The 16,253-nt window shown below is 39.0% G+C and overlaps 2 protein-coding genes across 2 annotated transcripts in view; both read right to left on the reverse strand.

Annotated features, from left to right (window-relative positions):
- Window positions 1-933: 933 nt before the first annotated feature.
- LOC137187514 (sentrin-specific protease 5-like) lies at window positions 934-11,099 on the reverse strand. Its single transcript, XM_067596456.1, has 10 exons — window positions 10,967-11,099; window positions 7,281-9,005; window positions 6,195-6,300; window positions 5,767-5,914; window positions 5,082-5,129; window positions 4,858-4,935; window positions 4,307-4,444; window positions 2,917-3,000; window positions 2,557-2,607; window positions 934-2,467 (listed from the first exon to the last, which is right to left on the reverse strand). The coding sequence occupies exons 2-10, from the start codon at window positions 8,734-8,736 to the stop codon at window positions 2,357-2,359; spliced, it is 2,220 nt and encodes a 739-aa protein (XP_067452557.1). The 5' UTR covers window positions 8,737-9,005; window positions 10,967-11,099; the 3' UTR covers window positions 934-2,356.
- Window positions 11,100-12,136: 1,037 nt separating this feature from the next.
- anos1b (anosmin 1b) overlaps window positions 12,137-16,253 on the reverse strand; it is a 53,373-nt gene continuing 49,256 nt past the window's right edge. Inside the window, exons 12-15 of the mRNA XM_067596457.1 lie at window positions 15,083-15,245; window positions 14,405-14,637; window positions 13,435-13,578; window positions 12,137-13,276 (exon numbers count right to left, since the gene is read on the reverse strand). Coding sequence (XP_067452558.1) covers window positions 13,438-13,578; window positions 14,405-14,637; window positions 15,083-15,245 — 537 coding nt within the window. The 3' untranslated portion in view covers window positions 12,137-13,276; window positions 13,435-13,437. The remainder of the gene's footprint in view (window positions 13,277-13,434; window positions 13,579-14,404; window positions 14,638-15,082; window positions 15,246-16,253) is intronic.

The raw sequence follows: 16,253 nt of genomic DNA on the forward strand, positions 1-16,253 counted from the left end.
AAGGTCAACTAAGTCACAGGGCTGTGTAATGCTAATGATGGCATTAAAGTATGTAGCACTTAAGCAGTCTGACTTGCATAATGAATAATAGGCCTCACCCAGAGGGCACTGTTAAGGCACCCATGTCAGTAGGTGTCCCCGCTGAAGTGCCCTTAGCAAGACACTCAACTTCTATCCAACTCCAAGGCCACTGACATGTTTCTGACCTTGTGCTCTGGGTGGAGGCCAAGAAGAAAAAAAGGGATGAGTATTGCAAGGTGAAAATTGCTAATATAGGCCCCCCTCTTCTGGTAAATTGTAGTAATGCAGTAGTTAATTAAGCCCAACAACAGTACATCAGTCTGTTATAAACCAAAAAGATGCTGTAGGTTTTCATCACCTACTAGTGCAGAAATCAGTTTTTCTCAGTTTTTTTAAAAAAAAGAGAACTTTAAACTGTCTTAGTTTGACTTTGATCAGAACAGAGGATTGATAACAAGATAAGATTATCTTTGAAGTCACACTCACTCAATATCTGCGTTGGAAGAACAGATTTGACTCAAAGATCTCTTCTGATATCCACTAATACAAAGTGAGAATTTACTGTATATTCCCCTGAAGGTCATTGATATCAGAATTGAGTCAATTCCTCTCCTTATTTTTGGCAGGGACGTTAACATTTTTTATTTTATTGGTGCTGGATCGCAAGAACATCTGAAAGAGGAAAAACATGTGAAACAGGCGCTGCTGGATAAATGTGGTTATCTATGCACGAGATCAGGAAGGGATTTTCTAGCCCCCCAAAAATTTTAATTATCACCACAAGTGAAGCTAAGACATCATCATTCCTGTCACTGCATGTTGTTGCCTCCATGTTTCCTTATGAATTAAGAATTTCTGTGATTTTGCACTACTCCATTGCACTACTCATACAATAAGAAAGCCTACAACAAATTTTCCAGCAGTATTGGCCTTTTAATAACAATAAAAACAGTCCAGAAACCACTGTGGTTTTTAGCCAAAGCAAGCATGTACAGTAGTTGGCCAGTAAAAGTACAATACAGTCTGTAAATACATATAAGGTAATATAACAACAAAATCCAGGTTGGACAGAATATTTAATCAAAATAGCTGAGGTCCACTTGTTTCACTGTCAAGAGACTGTAACCAAGTCTTTCTGCATCTGTGTTAATGCATCTATATGAAGTAGTACGTCTTGACAGTATAAGGTTGAAGAAACCGTTTGGCTAAAATCAAGAACTGTGGTCCTCACATCAGCAGCTAGCTGTACAGCTAAACATGAAATTTACTAACCAGCATGAGAAACATTTTTAACTCAAATTGATGGAATCAGACAAACTGTTATCCAACAATGGCTTATAGCTGAAAACACTGGAAAAATGCTTGTGCAAAACCTACCATAAGGATGTGATCACAGCAAAACAAACAAAAAAAAATGCAGGGCATAATGTGGTGGAAAAACTGGAATTTGAGAAAGAAATTATTTGGAGTAAGTTAACAAAAACCTGATACTCAAAGAATGAACAAAAACTAACTTGCAAAATTATATCCCTGTTTCAAGCCACAGCCAAAATGTGCCATTAGCCTGTACGGTGCTAAGTCACCACCCTGCGAGGCAGCCAGGAAGAATACGTGATCAGTACATTCAGTTGATAATCTGAACTCTTCAATGGGTAGGCCTCTAACCGTGCAAATATTTGTAGTCCAAGAGAACAAAACCAACTCAAACCTTCAAGTTTTAAGTGAACAGTTGGTCCACTGAATCGCACTTCCTAGCTTTATGACATGTTAGAAAACACGCATGTAACTGTAAGCATGATGCTGCTGCTAAATCCAGCATAAAATAAACAGTTAAAAATGTCATTTAGTTTAAAAATGGCCGTCCGGGATGTAAGGCCACTCCATTTGGAAGGAAAAGTCCACTGCATTGGTCCAAGCTGGTCCAACGCCTGCATCCTCAGTCTGAATAAGAGTTCCTGTGTCCTTAAAACTGGCTGTTGGGTGGAAATCCACTGGGGGGTGCTAAACGTAGAAAGCAAAAGCAACCTGAAATGTATGGGTCCAGCATTTTGGGAGGGGGTCAGTAGGGGGCCATGTCAGTAGTTCTTTCCAAGTTTGCAAGTAAAAATCTGCTAAAGTAGACTGTTATTGAACTCAGTCACAAAAAGTCAAAAGTGACCAGCCACTGCTGTCAGTCACACAGGCAGTTGCAGCTCCCTGGAAAACAGTCAGGTTGTGAGTTAGCTAATGAAAATGGCTGTCGATAAAACAGGTCATCTGACAGGCTTAGACAGACCGTCTTATGTAACCAGATCAGAACTCAGTCAGTGAGTGAAGGCGGCTGTTATTCAGTCATTCAATCGTTGAGGCGACAGTCACACAGCTCCTTGTAGAGTCTCTTGCGGATGCGAGGCATGTCCTCCTGACTGAACTGCAGAGGCTGCTTCACCGAGAGACGACGGCAGTACTGACAGACACAGACAGAAAGATAATGTGATGATTGAAGGACAGGAGGGGGGCGGGTGGCTGGAAAGGTGGGAAAGAATTATGTCTCACCTCGAGGACAAAAACTCCACAGTCGCTGTCATTTTTCTGCTGAGGAATACCCTGAGGAGTCAACAAGTTCCCAGTTAATCAGACAAAAGATTTCACAGTTACAGCTGATGGACTGAACAGTGTATGTCTGTATATGTATGTATTCCACAGATTTCATTTAGCCTTTAAACTGATTAGTTCTTAATTAAAGCGATTCACACAAAATTTCTGAATGTTCTGTTCATCAAAAAATCAACTTAGCAATAATATCTCTGCAGTCACTTTTTTACAGTTGACTAACATCCACTTTTCCAGCAGTATGAATGTTTTAAGGTCACAATGTGAACAAGCATGAAAATTACAATCAGGTTTTAAAGTTACCTTGATGATGGTAATCTTCCAGCCTTTCTGGAAAGCTGTTTGTTTCTTCTCTCGAGCTTCAGACTGAAGGTACTTCATAATGTTCTGAAAGGAGGCCACAAACACACACACACACACACACACACACACACACACACACACACACACACACACACACACACACACACACACACACACACACACAGAGAACAGTTATGGTAAAAAAAAAAAAAACTACATTTTCAATGCCTCTACATTTCCACTGTGAAATAATTACTGGATTTTACACCTTTTAGTACAGACCAAACTTTTTTATGCAAATTTTAATGTAATTTCAGATTCAATAAATAATACACTGTATACAACACTAATATACAATAAAAAAAATACTGTATGTGTGTATTCAAACAGTTGAAGGTGTCAAACGATGGTGTCAAACAGTCAACCGTGTCTTGAACTGGACCACAAACCACTTGGGATGGAACATCAAATTATCTGGTTCACAAAGGGGACACAATGGAGCCAACAAATAACATGAAGCCACTGTGCATCAGCGTCTACAAGTCAAATCCAGTAACACGTGGCTCGATGGTTTCTCCTTGTTAGAGGATCAGATCAAAAGTGATTCACTTGACTGATTGTCTAACATACTGACTGGTTGTTAGTTTGACGCTAACCCTTCAACAAAAACCTGCTTCCTCATGAATTAGAATACATTATATTTCATACAGTCAATACAAAATACCACACATAACTCTAGATTATGAAATTGCTGATTGCAACTACAAGTTGGCTATATATTAAATTATTAGTGTGTGATAGAGTAGCATATTAATAGTATTGGTAATGAAGTCAAAACTCTTTAGTGATGACATTACACAAGTATATACACATGTCTGTATTAAGTCTGTTCTTTCTTCTTTAGTTTCAGCGAACCCTAAATGGACACAGCAACTCTTCATAGTGCAGCAAACAGGCAAATTTCTAGCTAGTAGTTGACAGTTAACAGACTAATGGCCTCTAAATCTGCAGTTTGACATTTGTATTGAAACTCTTCCAAGCAGTGCCGATTAAACACAACTAAACAAAAAAAGCAGTCTGTCTTCCAGCATTATCTACTAATTTAATCCTTCTGCTTTGTTCTGGTTGATTACACCCCTACAATGAAATTATTTGAATTCTAGAGAAACGTACATTCTGAAAATCTTTGCCAGTGAAATTAAGCTACAAAAAACTATTCATCTCATATAGTTTCTCGCCAGGAATTGATGGTCCAATGATTTATCATAGCAGCGAAGAGGAACCCTGGATTACTGATGACCTGATCTTGTTTCATCAATGGTCTTTTGCTCTACAGACATTTAAAAAAAAAAACAACCCAAAGAACGTCAGCATGCACAGAGGCACTCACATCTGTTGTGTGTCTGAAGACGATGCCTTGGCTGTCGTAGTAATTGATGGTTTTTGTTGCCATGGTGACTGTGACGAGAGACCAGTGGATTTCTAAATGGATGGGAATTAGCAACAGCCACTTGGAGAACAGATCGACCTGAAATAATCCCACAAATTCACACACACACACACACAAATTAGATATCCAAGCCACAAAATGTTGCAGATGTCTCCTACAAGTTCTCCAGTATAACCCAAACTCAATAGTTGCGCAACGTAACAGTCAAATTATCAGACAATTATTGCTGTATATAAGATATACTTTTATGTCACACTGAATTTAGACTGTGGTTGCCCACAGGGGTCAGCAGACTTCACAAAAAGGTTGACAGTTATCAAAATCTAGTTTTCAGTATTAACTGGGGAACTGCTGGTGTCAAGCTGACTCAAGAGTGTGACATTTTAGCAGATTAAGAGATGAGAATGTGACATCATGGGGCAACTATTAGCAATACTGTCAAAACAGCAGAAAAATTACAAATTTCCAAACTGTCCCATCTTCCTCCTTACTTTTTTAGTCCATCTCTTCACACCTTCATAACCCTTGGCAACCAGCTGCTTGTGGAAAAAGCTGTTGAAAAAATGAACCTGAGAGAGAAAAGTAATAAAACATATTTAGTCTTTTTGCAATTTAATTGCTCCTTTAAAGACTGCTACATTGAGCCCTTTTTTATATTTTGTAGGTCTTCTTCTATATCCTTTTGAACTCCATGCAAAAAAAACACCTGACTTACTTTGTGCTGTGTTGCCTCCATAATCAGTTCTCCATACATGTTGATAATCTGCCAGCAACAACCAGAAGCACAGACAATCAATCTCAGCCTAAATCAAAAGTCAAAGTCCTTTCCAGCCTTTTCTTTTCAGCGAGCCAGACAGAGTGAGAAGAGGGAAAATGATGATAAGGTTTCTGCATTGCTTTATAAAGCCACATTTTCACCGCAGCAACTTTCCCACGGGAACCTCAGAACCTCAGTTCCTCTACAAGCGTTTCCACAGGAAAGAAATAGTGAATTTTGTCTTTATTTTCTGATTATTTGGCAGCTACTACATTCTAAAGCAGAGATTAATAACTATCAAATACTCAGCAGATTGTTTATTGTGGAGACCAGTGTTCATGAGTTTCAGTTCCATTTTCCACCTCTGCATTTCTCCTTTTAATTCAATCATTAGATCTATAACTCAAACATCAGAGTCATGTAACAGTAAAAAAAAAACAGGATGACTCTGTTGTTTCCTTGTGTTAATACTGCATTTAAAATGCGTCATGAGTCCAATTTGCATAATCTACCCAATTCATCAGTTGCGGTGGAAACACAAACAGCACAACAGGGACTTTTAGTTCCTGGTTTAGTTCCTCTGGTTTCATAGTTTCTGGAACATTTTGCTTGAAACAGGGCTTATCTCTCCATTCTTCCTTACCTGGTCATTAAGCCAGTTCTGGTCCTCCAGTGTGCTAAGGTCCTCCAGGCTCAGGGTGTGTTTGTTATACATCACCATGAAGCCCGAAATAGGAGCAGAGGCCAGCCCTGCCCTGTACCGAGTCATTTCCCCTTTGATGTTTAGTCCCCTAAAGCAAACACATCGACAGGAGAGATGCAGCTTTATTTCAGTTTTTACCCGAGTGCTTCGACAGCCGTTCAACTGACTTTCTGCTGTTTGCATGTACAATACTGTTTCACTTGTATCACTGGATTCATGTAAAATCCTCTGTTATAACTATTCTATTGGCTGAGTAGTAGAGATTGTATCCAAAGTGTTCAAACACTGATAAATTGCCTCATTAATATCCAGTTTAGGCAAAACATCTGTGTATATATATGTGTGTGTGTGTGTGCCTAAATACTAACTTGTTGCTGAGGTCACAGTTGCCTTTCTTCTTCAGGTACTCCAGGACATCTGTCTCACTCAGAGGAATGAAACTACCATATTTTATATAGAAGCTCTCCAGAAATTCTAAAGAAGAGAAAGTCATTATCACATGATTTTATGATCTGATAAGATGTTGTTAGACACAAACAATTTATCTCTTAAATATTAAAACCAAAATTTACAATATTGATTAATTACTGACAATTTAAGAATTGTAATTTTATCAGATTTGAGGCTTGTGCGAAGTTAAACATGAGCAGTGTCCAGTTATGTATAAAGTGCTGATATTTGCACATTTTAAAACACAATTTTGGAACAATTTTGACTTATTTGTGGCAACGCTGCAGTCCTGATTAAACACTTCACCTGTACAAAAAAAAAAAACACTAGTACCAACAAGATGTTGTCCCACTATAGAAACTCCAAACTTTATTCTATCAGGAAAGACCTGTGTGTGCATGAACAGGCCTCATTTGTTAAAGTTGAAAATACCTATTTCTGCTTCATGAAACAGATGACTGATTCGTTCATACCCATGTGAAGACTTTAGGAAATCAGGGTTGATCTTAAATTAGATGTCTGTCCTGAGAGCCAAAATATCTGTTGGCTTTCAGGCTCAGTATTAGGGCCATGGGAGCAGGATGCACCAATTCCAAATATCAGGCTTAATTAATACTAATGGGTGGGCTATTCTGTATTATAATGAAACTATTTTGAAAACATAAGGAAAAATATTGAAAATACCAATTCTGCTGGAGTATTTTCTATTGGGCATATTCCCTACAGCTGTTTTATTCACCATTTCATGACCAAGAGGATACAGCAGAACGTGATTTTGCTGAGAATTGATGCATATTAGTTTAAAGGTTGTCTCAACTACTCATATCTTCAGTTCTTAATTTCTTATTCTGGAAAGAAAATATCCCAGAAAAGTGAACATTGAAAATTATTTTTCAAGTTTGTGTGTAAAAAGATCAATGATTTACCCTGCTTTCATTTTAACAAACTCAAAAGGGATGATGATATATATTTCATGTAATGTGCTCACATCTTACACTTCTTACCGTGGACCATATCAGTAAGCTGCTCCAGACTTTCATTATTCAGTGTCTTTCCATCCATGTCTCGTCCGTGTGTTTCCTTTGACTGATCTGTACCTGACGCTTCTTCTGCCTCCTGTTTCTCCCAGGTTCCTGGCTGACAGTACAGCCTGTGATCTCTTAATGCCCACCTGTGCTGCATGCTGCACACTGAAATAGGACCCTGGTTCGGAGAAGAGACCGTTTCCATCTCCGTAGGTGTGGATCTGTGGTCATGGTCTGTTGGTGTGGTGGCGTTTCCATTGGAAAGTGTTACTGGTAAGGACGCTGGGTCTGTTCTGTCAGGAGTCTGGTCCACCTGCATCTCAGAGTCGAGGTCCTGGGGTGTTCCTGGGCTTGAAGCAGAACCTGACTGCCCTGAGATGGAGAGTATTCCATTTTCTGGTTTAGTCACGTTCATGCTGTCCTCCCCTTCAGGTTCTGTTTCAGACAGGTTTATCGTATCTCCGTTTCCAAATGGAGATTTAACCGAGATGGAGTGTGCCTGCTCTTCGTGCTCCATCTCTGAATCTTTGTTTTCCTCGTGCCCCTGCACTAACACTGATCGAGTTAAGGCATCTGTCTTAGAACCGATAACACCACCTTCAACTCCCCTCTTCACTCCAACTTCTGCTTTCATTTTCGATGCAAATGTAGCTCCCATCTTACCCCTCCCTCCTCTACCTCTAACTGCTGACCCTCTTCCTCTCACTCCTGTGCCAGCAACCCCTGACTCCTCTATCAACATATCCTCCTTTTTCTGCACGTCCCCTTTCTCTGGAGCAACACAGTTCCTTATTGGTCCATCCAGCAGGGAGACATTGACAGGCAGAGCAACAGGGGGTTGTGACTGAGCATCAGCCACTACTACAGACATTTGCACCTTCTCATATCTGTCATTTTCACCCTCTTCCTCCTCTACTTTCTCCTTGGTCAAGTCAAAGCTCTTGATACGCGTCAGCTGGCCCCCAATTTTCCTTTTAGGGGTGTCCAAGAGGTCCCTACCAGAGCCCCTCCCTCTCCCCTTTCCCCTCCCTCTGCCCGGGGTTCTGACATTGTGTCCTGTACTGTTGGGGCCGCAGCAGTCACAAGCCTTAGGAGTCCTCCTTCTGCCTGATGTACGGCCATTGGCTGTGCCCTGCGCAGGGGTTGTTGTCTGTGAAGAGGACCAGTCTGATGCTGGGGTTGAGTTAGCTGTTAGTGCTTTTACTGGGGTTAAAACAGGGGGCTCGGCATCAGCAAGAGTCTGTGTAGCGGGCTGGCTCAAGTCTGAGTTGGAGGTAATGTCTGAAGCGTGGAGTTTCGCTGTGGTCTGGGTTAAATCCTGACCAGTAGTATCTAAAGGGGGAGGCACAAGAGGAGGTGCTGTAGCAGACGCAGTTAAATGGGGTGATACTGATAGTGTTGTTTTCATTGGGGAAGCAGAGTCGCTGTGAACCATGACGTCCTCCTTTGGCTCTTCAGCCCCATCCCCAACACCTCTCTTCACACTCCTGTCCCCTCCTCCCGTTTGGTCCGCTGAATTTGAAGTACTGCGGTTTGTTCTTTCCTAATCCTGTCACTTCCTCTTTCCACGTGCTTTTCTCTAAACCACCTTTCTTGTGTAGAAAAGTAGTTGTCTCAAGCCTTTCCCACCATAGAGGTTACTGATGGCAGCAGATGAGAACTTGGGAGTATTCCTCAGTGGTAGCTGGACACCACCATGGTCTCCTAATCAGAGAAAGTGAGAAAGTGGCAAGGAGAGCATGAAAGAAACAGGGAGAGAAAAAGAAACAACGTTTTTACAAACAAACGTTTTTAGTAAACTCCTCTCAGTTAGCAAGATAATTGAATTGTTATTATTTAAGCGTGCAAGGCGTGGCTCAGGCCACACCCAGGGGTTCACAAACATGTCATGAACCCAAATGAAAAACAGCACACCAAGAAACCTTGTTTAGGATTTTCAAAGCAATTGCATTTTTGGAGATAATTAGGTCAGAAATGCAAAACTGTAGTACCTCTACTGCAGCTGAGATTAGACAGATAGACTTTATTTATCCCAAAGGGAAATTAAAATGTTACAGCAGCCAACAATGAGGTAAAAAAGGTAAAAGAAAGAAAGAAATGCAATTAAAGGGTAAATTATATACAATAAGTAAATAAACTAACTCAAATTTGAACAATAATAAATAGAACAGAAAGAATACAGTGGTTAGGTGGACACTGCTACAGTAGTAAGGTGCATGATAATTTATAAACATAAAGTAGAATTATCACCTTTCTGACAATATCAACAAAAACTGAAAATGTATAAGCTTCGTAAAAGTAGAATTTATGTCAGAGATGTTGTATTGGATTGCATTAGATTGCACAGGTGTTCCTAATGAAGTGGCCGGTGGGTGTATATTGATACCTGAATAATCTACACAAAGCATTTACATATGACAACAGCAGCATATAGGCTACCCAAAATATGAATCTGAAATACAAGAGATGTGAATGATACAACTGTGGTGAAGAAAATAAAACCAACATTCTTAATCTGTCTCAACAGACACTCTTCAGAAAGTGTGACCTGATGACATTAACAATTAATTTTTTACTGCTCTAATTGTCTCTTTAGCGCAACAGCAGTCTTGACTATATTGTCCAAGACCACTGGAATAATAAAAATGTAGTCCTAGGTTAGATTTTAATTTTACAATTTCCACTGAAGACAGTTTGATTTTGTCCAAAAGAGTTTCATCTACATGTAGTGACTACAGATGTGAATCACAAAATGCCCCTATTTCCAAGCAAACACACCATGGGCACTGTCAGAGTCTCCCTTGAGTTTTTCCATTATTCACTGTGGATTTATCTCTATATGTTACTGATCTATCTCATTAATCTTCATTGTCAGACGAGAGCAGCTTAACTTCAAAACTTAAAGCGAACTTTGTTACGCAGGAAGATAAAATATAAGTAGCGATGTTCAATAGAGGGTTCTGCGTTTCATCTATTCTTCAATGTGCTGTGGAGCACCGGGGGTCATTAATCTTCATTTAACAGGTGGTTCGGTGATCAGATGCAGTATGCCCTTCATTTGTTGTTTTAGCTTGCAGCTAGCTGACTTTTTTGAGCAAAGGCACCCTTACTACATAATAACAAAGCACTAATTAACATTTTGTGCAAGCCATCTCTTTCAAGTAGTCTTACCTTTTCAAAGGGGTGATATTTCACTTAGCATCACTCCTACGAGATTTAACAATACATCTAAGCTACAATCATTCAATGTATGTTGACACATTACACGCGACTTCCCTAATTATCACTACAAAGTCCATTAAGTTAGTCAATTAAGTTAGCGTTAAGTGGTGAAAAGAAAACCAGCTTTACGTTAGCTAAGCTAACCGGGCTACTCGCCCATCTTCTAAGGATTCACATGAACATCAATTAAGTATGTCTAATATGACATTTCACAAAGTTCTGCATAAGTTAGTCATTCCCCTGAAGCTAGCTAAGTTAGCTAGCTGCAGTCAAAACAGAGGCGAAAACACAAACCAGCGACTGCAAAACATTTCCTCCATTTTCAGAAGGAAGTTGGAGGCGTTTGAGAACAAAGAAGGAATTGCGAGTCAGTGCTTCAAGTGTTATTGAGCATAAGATTAAAAGCATGGAGAAAAGTATAGAGAAACATTCATATACACTACCTTGTCTATGAAATAACAAACTTGAGTTTCATCTGACCACGATTTGAAGAAACAACAATCCAAACTGGCGGCGCTCATTGATTGCGTCACGGCGTCGGGATCGGCTTCGGCATTGTTCGGATAATCTCCCGAAGTAACTTCGTCTTTCCATCCCACCACCACCTGGACCTTTTAGAGGTGATTTTTCACTTCAGGACATTTTGACCCGACACAAAAAGCCTCTAAAATGTTTTATTTATTTACATTTATCGTATTCTTATTTATTATGTTAAAGATCACCTCCAGACATGTTTTAAGACATATAAAAATACTCTTCTTTGAGTAATAATTTGTCTAGATTTTTTTTTTCACAAAAAAGTTCAATTACCTAGTTAGAATTTCTTAAAATTAAATCTCCTTCTCCCTCATTAAAAATCCAGAATCTGTGAATTATAATTATTTTTCATTTAAAAAGTTTAACTACTAGACACAGGATGTCTCCTACTTCAATGTAAAGTCCATTCTCGGTGTTTGTGCACTGGAGGGTTCAAGTTTCCACATCACACTTGTGTAAGTTGTTTATTTGATCAGGATCAGCTCCAAACTGGTTATGATGTCACAAATCATGCTTACATCGTTTTAACTTAGATTTTCAATGAGCACAGAGAAACTTTCCACTTTCCACGATGAATGTGAAAACAGTCTTAAAGTGTCAAACTCTGCACATACATCATTTTGAAGTGAAGCTCAAACATCCACCTGAACAAGAGAAAAAACACATTTTTGAGTGGAAGGGGACTTGAACACTTCAATCTATCCTATCTTCTGTAGCCTCCATTTTATTTTCCAAATACCTGTTCAGACCTTGATTCACAATACCCATGATTAAATTCTGACCGGCAAGTTCTAAATCAATTATTCATTCATGGGTTGGCCTAAAAGTATCCAAAATTAAGAATATTGGATCTAATATCAATGCAGCATCTAAAATACACATAATGTGTATGTGACCTCATTGTCCTCAATGGGAACTACAGCCCTGACTTCCACTCCGCTGTCATTTACCCCTAAGAAACCTGAGTGAGGTTTCTAAAGTTTGCATTTTCCAAGAGAGAAAATGTTGAAGAAATAAAATTTTATAACAATTTCAACCACACAGTTATTGCCAGATCATTGAGACAAAACACACTGTATCTAGATATCATTTAATTACAAAAAAACAAAGACAGGAAAACAATAAATAAAACTACCAGTCGATAAGTAAATGAATGAAGTACAAAATTATAAACAGTAAAATGTCAAAGTAAACAAATACAAGGGTACATAAAGAGAATATTAATATAATAATTCTCAGACTTTTCAAATCAATGTCACACCTTATTCTACCACAGGCATAGCTATATTAACTGTGTGGAAATGTCACATATCACAGTTTGGGTGTAGCATGATGCAAATTAATGCTGGAGCAGGCCAACAATATATCAAACAGGCAAATTCAGACAAATTTTAGTTAAAAAAAGCTTTTTTTTAACATAAAAACAAAACATTAAAATATTTTTGAGCTTACTTCCAGGCTTCAGCACACAGACCCATTGACATCAAAGATAATGCATTGAAATAAACACAGTCATTCTATTGCTATACATTTCTATTTGTACATAAGGTCAGTGCTATATTATTCTCTACTTGCATGATAAAAAAAACCAACAACAGGCATAAGATGTCTCTTTACATGTGTCATTTGGCTCCAGTGATGTCAAGTGATTAGAAATGACCTTATTAGTCCAATCTAAACATTGAACATGAACATATGCAGCGGAGCACTTTTCATATACATGTCTTTCAATGCTGCAGCATTGTGGCACTAATGCCATGATGAATTATTTAGAAATATGCTGCAGATCTAATAGAAAACAGAAGGAGAAGTGTGTTATAGAGATACAGACTTCACTGCTGAGACTACCTGTGAGTACTGGGAGCTTTTTAAACTGACATCTTTTACATTTCTTACAAAACAATATTGACTTGGATCAGCTGACAGATTCATGACTGAAATACAAATGATTTTTATTTCATATGAGTAAGCGCACAACTTTCCTGATGTTTGAAAAGTGATTAAAGTATAAGAGAAACAGAATACGAGTAGGAAACACCTGTCACATGAGTAAGTGATCTACTTTATAAAGAGGAACTTTCTTTATTTTACAGCTTTGGTCACGTTTTCTGAAGTTGGACTGTAATGAAATGTTGTTGCACTTTGGAAGACAGTAAAAAAGTGGGTGTTGGTGAAGATGGCAGTGGTGCAGCAGACGGCGACGGTAAGGTTGGGACCTGGGGGAAATGATTGGCAAGGTTAAAGCGGGCAGAAGATGAAGTGTTATCCATTCATAACAACATATTCTCAAAACATGAAGGAATGTCAGCTATTTTATAAAATAACAGATTAAAAGTGCAGCTATTACTGTGCGCTGGTGAGAGTGCAACACTACCTGTCACAGTGTGGAATCAATCACTGGAGTGTGAATGGTCTTGGAGACTGCAGCACCATTGCTGCCCCCTGCTGTTAGCACCTGGAGCTGCAGCTGGTAAACACTGTCACCCTGGAGACCCTGAACTATGACCGACCGCTGAGACTGAGGAGTGAGAGACAAGGTTAATTCAGATGCACATGCACACACACACACACACACTATTTCTTCTACACAAGTCTTTCAATGAGGTAAAAGCAGAAATAACCTAATAACATGTTACAGACTGATGGTATTCTGTGTTTTGCTTATTGCCAACAAATCCCATGAAAAGACTAAAACCAACAATGTTTTAGTCCATCTGTGACGCTCAACCACGAAGCCCAGTGTTTCCAATACAAATCTTTAAAAATGTGTCATGTATATATAGTTTCATTTTCAAAAGAGGCTAAATAATTTCCTTGGCACTGTAGTTTTTTGCAAACATTACTCATACAGTTGTAAATAATGTATTTGTTGGAGACAACTCTTTTACACATTTGGTGCTCTATTTTCAGCAACAGGACAGTGTAGGTGGGATTAACTCAATAAATATAAACTACAGTTCCCATGTTGATGGTAACAAAGGGATATGTCACCCAGAACAACAGTGTAGCTCAATGGTAAGTTTTTAAAAGTTTTTAGATAACAATTAATTTCTATGCCACAGAAGAATAGCGTCAATTCATTGTTAGTTTTAGTCTGTTCATGGGAATTGTTGAAAAGAAAAATATAGTACGTCACCTTTTCTATTATAGGTAAATGCTGTTTCATGATGTTACTTTATTTTACTACTTTTATTCAACATTTGTGAAATGACCTCTTATATTTTATGCTTCTTCAGATCTTTGAATGTTGACAATGACTTATTAAAGTATAAAGGGAAAAAAGGAACTTCATACACAAACACTTGATAATTCAGTCACTGTATAGACCTCTCTGTCTGTCTCACCGGTGCGATTGTCTGTGTCTGAGAGATAAGAGTGTCCTCCTGGCCTTCGGTTGCCATGGTAATCCCTGACTGCATCGTCCAGGTGAACTGGAACCCCTCGACAGCTGCCGGCTCCAGAGCATGCTGGGACATCCTCCAGCGAAATGTGGTGAGCAGGGTGCCGTTAACTTGTTTGAAGTCTGCAGTCAGTCGTTCTGGACGCAGTACCACCTTTCTGCCTGCCAGGAGGCGCTCTGGCACAAAGAACACACAACATTTCCCTCACTTACAGAATACTTTTCTAAATGATTTCTCAGTAGGTTTAATGATGTTTTTATGCTAAAATAACCACACTAGTAAATTTGTAGAAAATCCCGTAATCAGAGTTTAGTCAGAGTTTGACCATAAACACAGTTATGTGAAGGCAACCATCCACTGCATTAAAGTAGTTGACTGTGTGCATAAAAAATGTTTGGCAAACCTTGAAGACTACTGGAATATTGTGATACAATATATAGAGTTTCAGTGTATGTGTAAATGTGTATTCCGTGTTTGGGGTCTTATGTTCCCAAAAAAAGACATCACAAATGGCAAAAGCTAGTTCTTAAAGAAGGGGTTAAGGGTTTAGAGGATTAAAGCAGGTCAGTAGATCACTGCATTCACGTCACGTGTGTGTGTATGTGTGTGTGTTCCTCCTACCCTCAGTGTTGCAGGGCAAAGCTTTGCCTCCTCTGACCGTGATGGAAGAGCAAGTCGGGGTCGTAACCCAGGCAACAGCCTCTGATCCCGGGTCAGTCTTCAATGCCACGGTGACCCGGTACTTACAGGCAAACAGCAGGCCTGTGATGGTGTGATGGGTACCCTGCAGGAAAAAAATATAGTCAGGTTAGGGATAACAACAGTGTTTAAAGAGACATAATAGTGTAAATTGCACACAGCTGCTTGTTAAATTTGACCTATTACAAGGTCCCTTAAAATATACACATTACCACTATTTTTGTTTGGGAACCTGTCTCATATAAGCAGCTTGTTAACTCCATGTTGAAATAAACACTAGAGTTTAAAGCTGTATTTGGCAGCTTTGCAGGTTGGCAGCTTCAAATGTTGAGAGATGGTGCAACTGTTTGAAAAGCCCCAAACTTCAATGAATAGACATCATGTTCTGTGACCTCAACAAATTGCACAAAGCACATTGATATTTATCAACTCAGTAGGCCTGTGATCATTTTAGACAACAGGTCACCAGTGGTACAATAGTAGTGAGTTCAGTTTGATGAAGTGCTGTGGGCAGAGTTGATACCAGTTCATATTTTGAAATGCTTCTCTCTGTTGCCGCTCCGCTTTATGATTTGGGTTTTTAAAAGGTGCCGTTTCAGAAGGAAAAGGGTTTTAATGTTGATTTAAATGATATTTTATTTCACCTATTTTAATTTTGGTAACACTTTAAATGGTTAGTGGTCATTACTAGATGTTTCCACTGTGTATTTTCCTATAGATCATTTTCCAGTCAAACTTTGACATATACAATACAGTTACCAGTGTATTATGCACACTTCTATAACTTTTTGGGGGTTGTAATGTTAAGTTGGGGTTTTTTTACAAGTTTACAAGAGATTCTTTGCTCAAGAAGACAATCCACCACAGCAAATGTAAAAATTCATGGTGCATACTCTGGTATTGTTAGTTTATAAGTTACTCTGATTGTTTCTTTAAAAAAGCTGAGTTTAACAGACAGAAATCTGGGATATCTCAGACAGAGATTTGACGCAGTTATGATAAAAGTCACAGAGACGGAGAGAGATGATGGCAGAGAGACAAAGTTACACACAGACAGAGGATGAGAGCATTCCAGACTGATCTGAGTTATGGT

The sequence above is a fragment of the Thunnus thynnus genome, chromosome 8 (genome assembly GCF_963924715.1).
Source record: "Thunnus thynnus chromosome 8, fThuThy2.1, whole genome shotgun sequence".
In the NCBI taxonomy this organism is placed as follows: Eukaryota; Metazoa; Chordata; class Actinopteri; order Scombriformes; family Scombridae; genus Thunnus; species Thunnus thynnus.

What these genes read in the sequence shown, in the direction of transcription:
- LOC137187514 (XM_067596456.1), bottom strand. Translation starts at nt 8,736, where the DNA reads ATGGTTCACAGCGACTCTGCTTCCCCAATGAAAACAACACTATCAGTA. An exon ending in GCTTACTGATATGGTCCACG is followed by an intron (nt 6,301 to 7,280) that starts GTAAGAAGTGTA and finishes TCTCTTCTTTAG; the next exon opens with AATTTCTGGAGAGCTTCTAT. An exon ending in TCTTCAGACACACAACAGAT is followed by an intron (nt 3,001 to 4,306) that starts GTGAGTGCCTCT and finishes GCCTCCTTTCAG; the next exon opens with AACATTATGAAGTACCTTCA.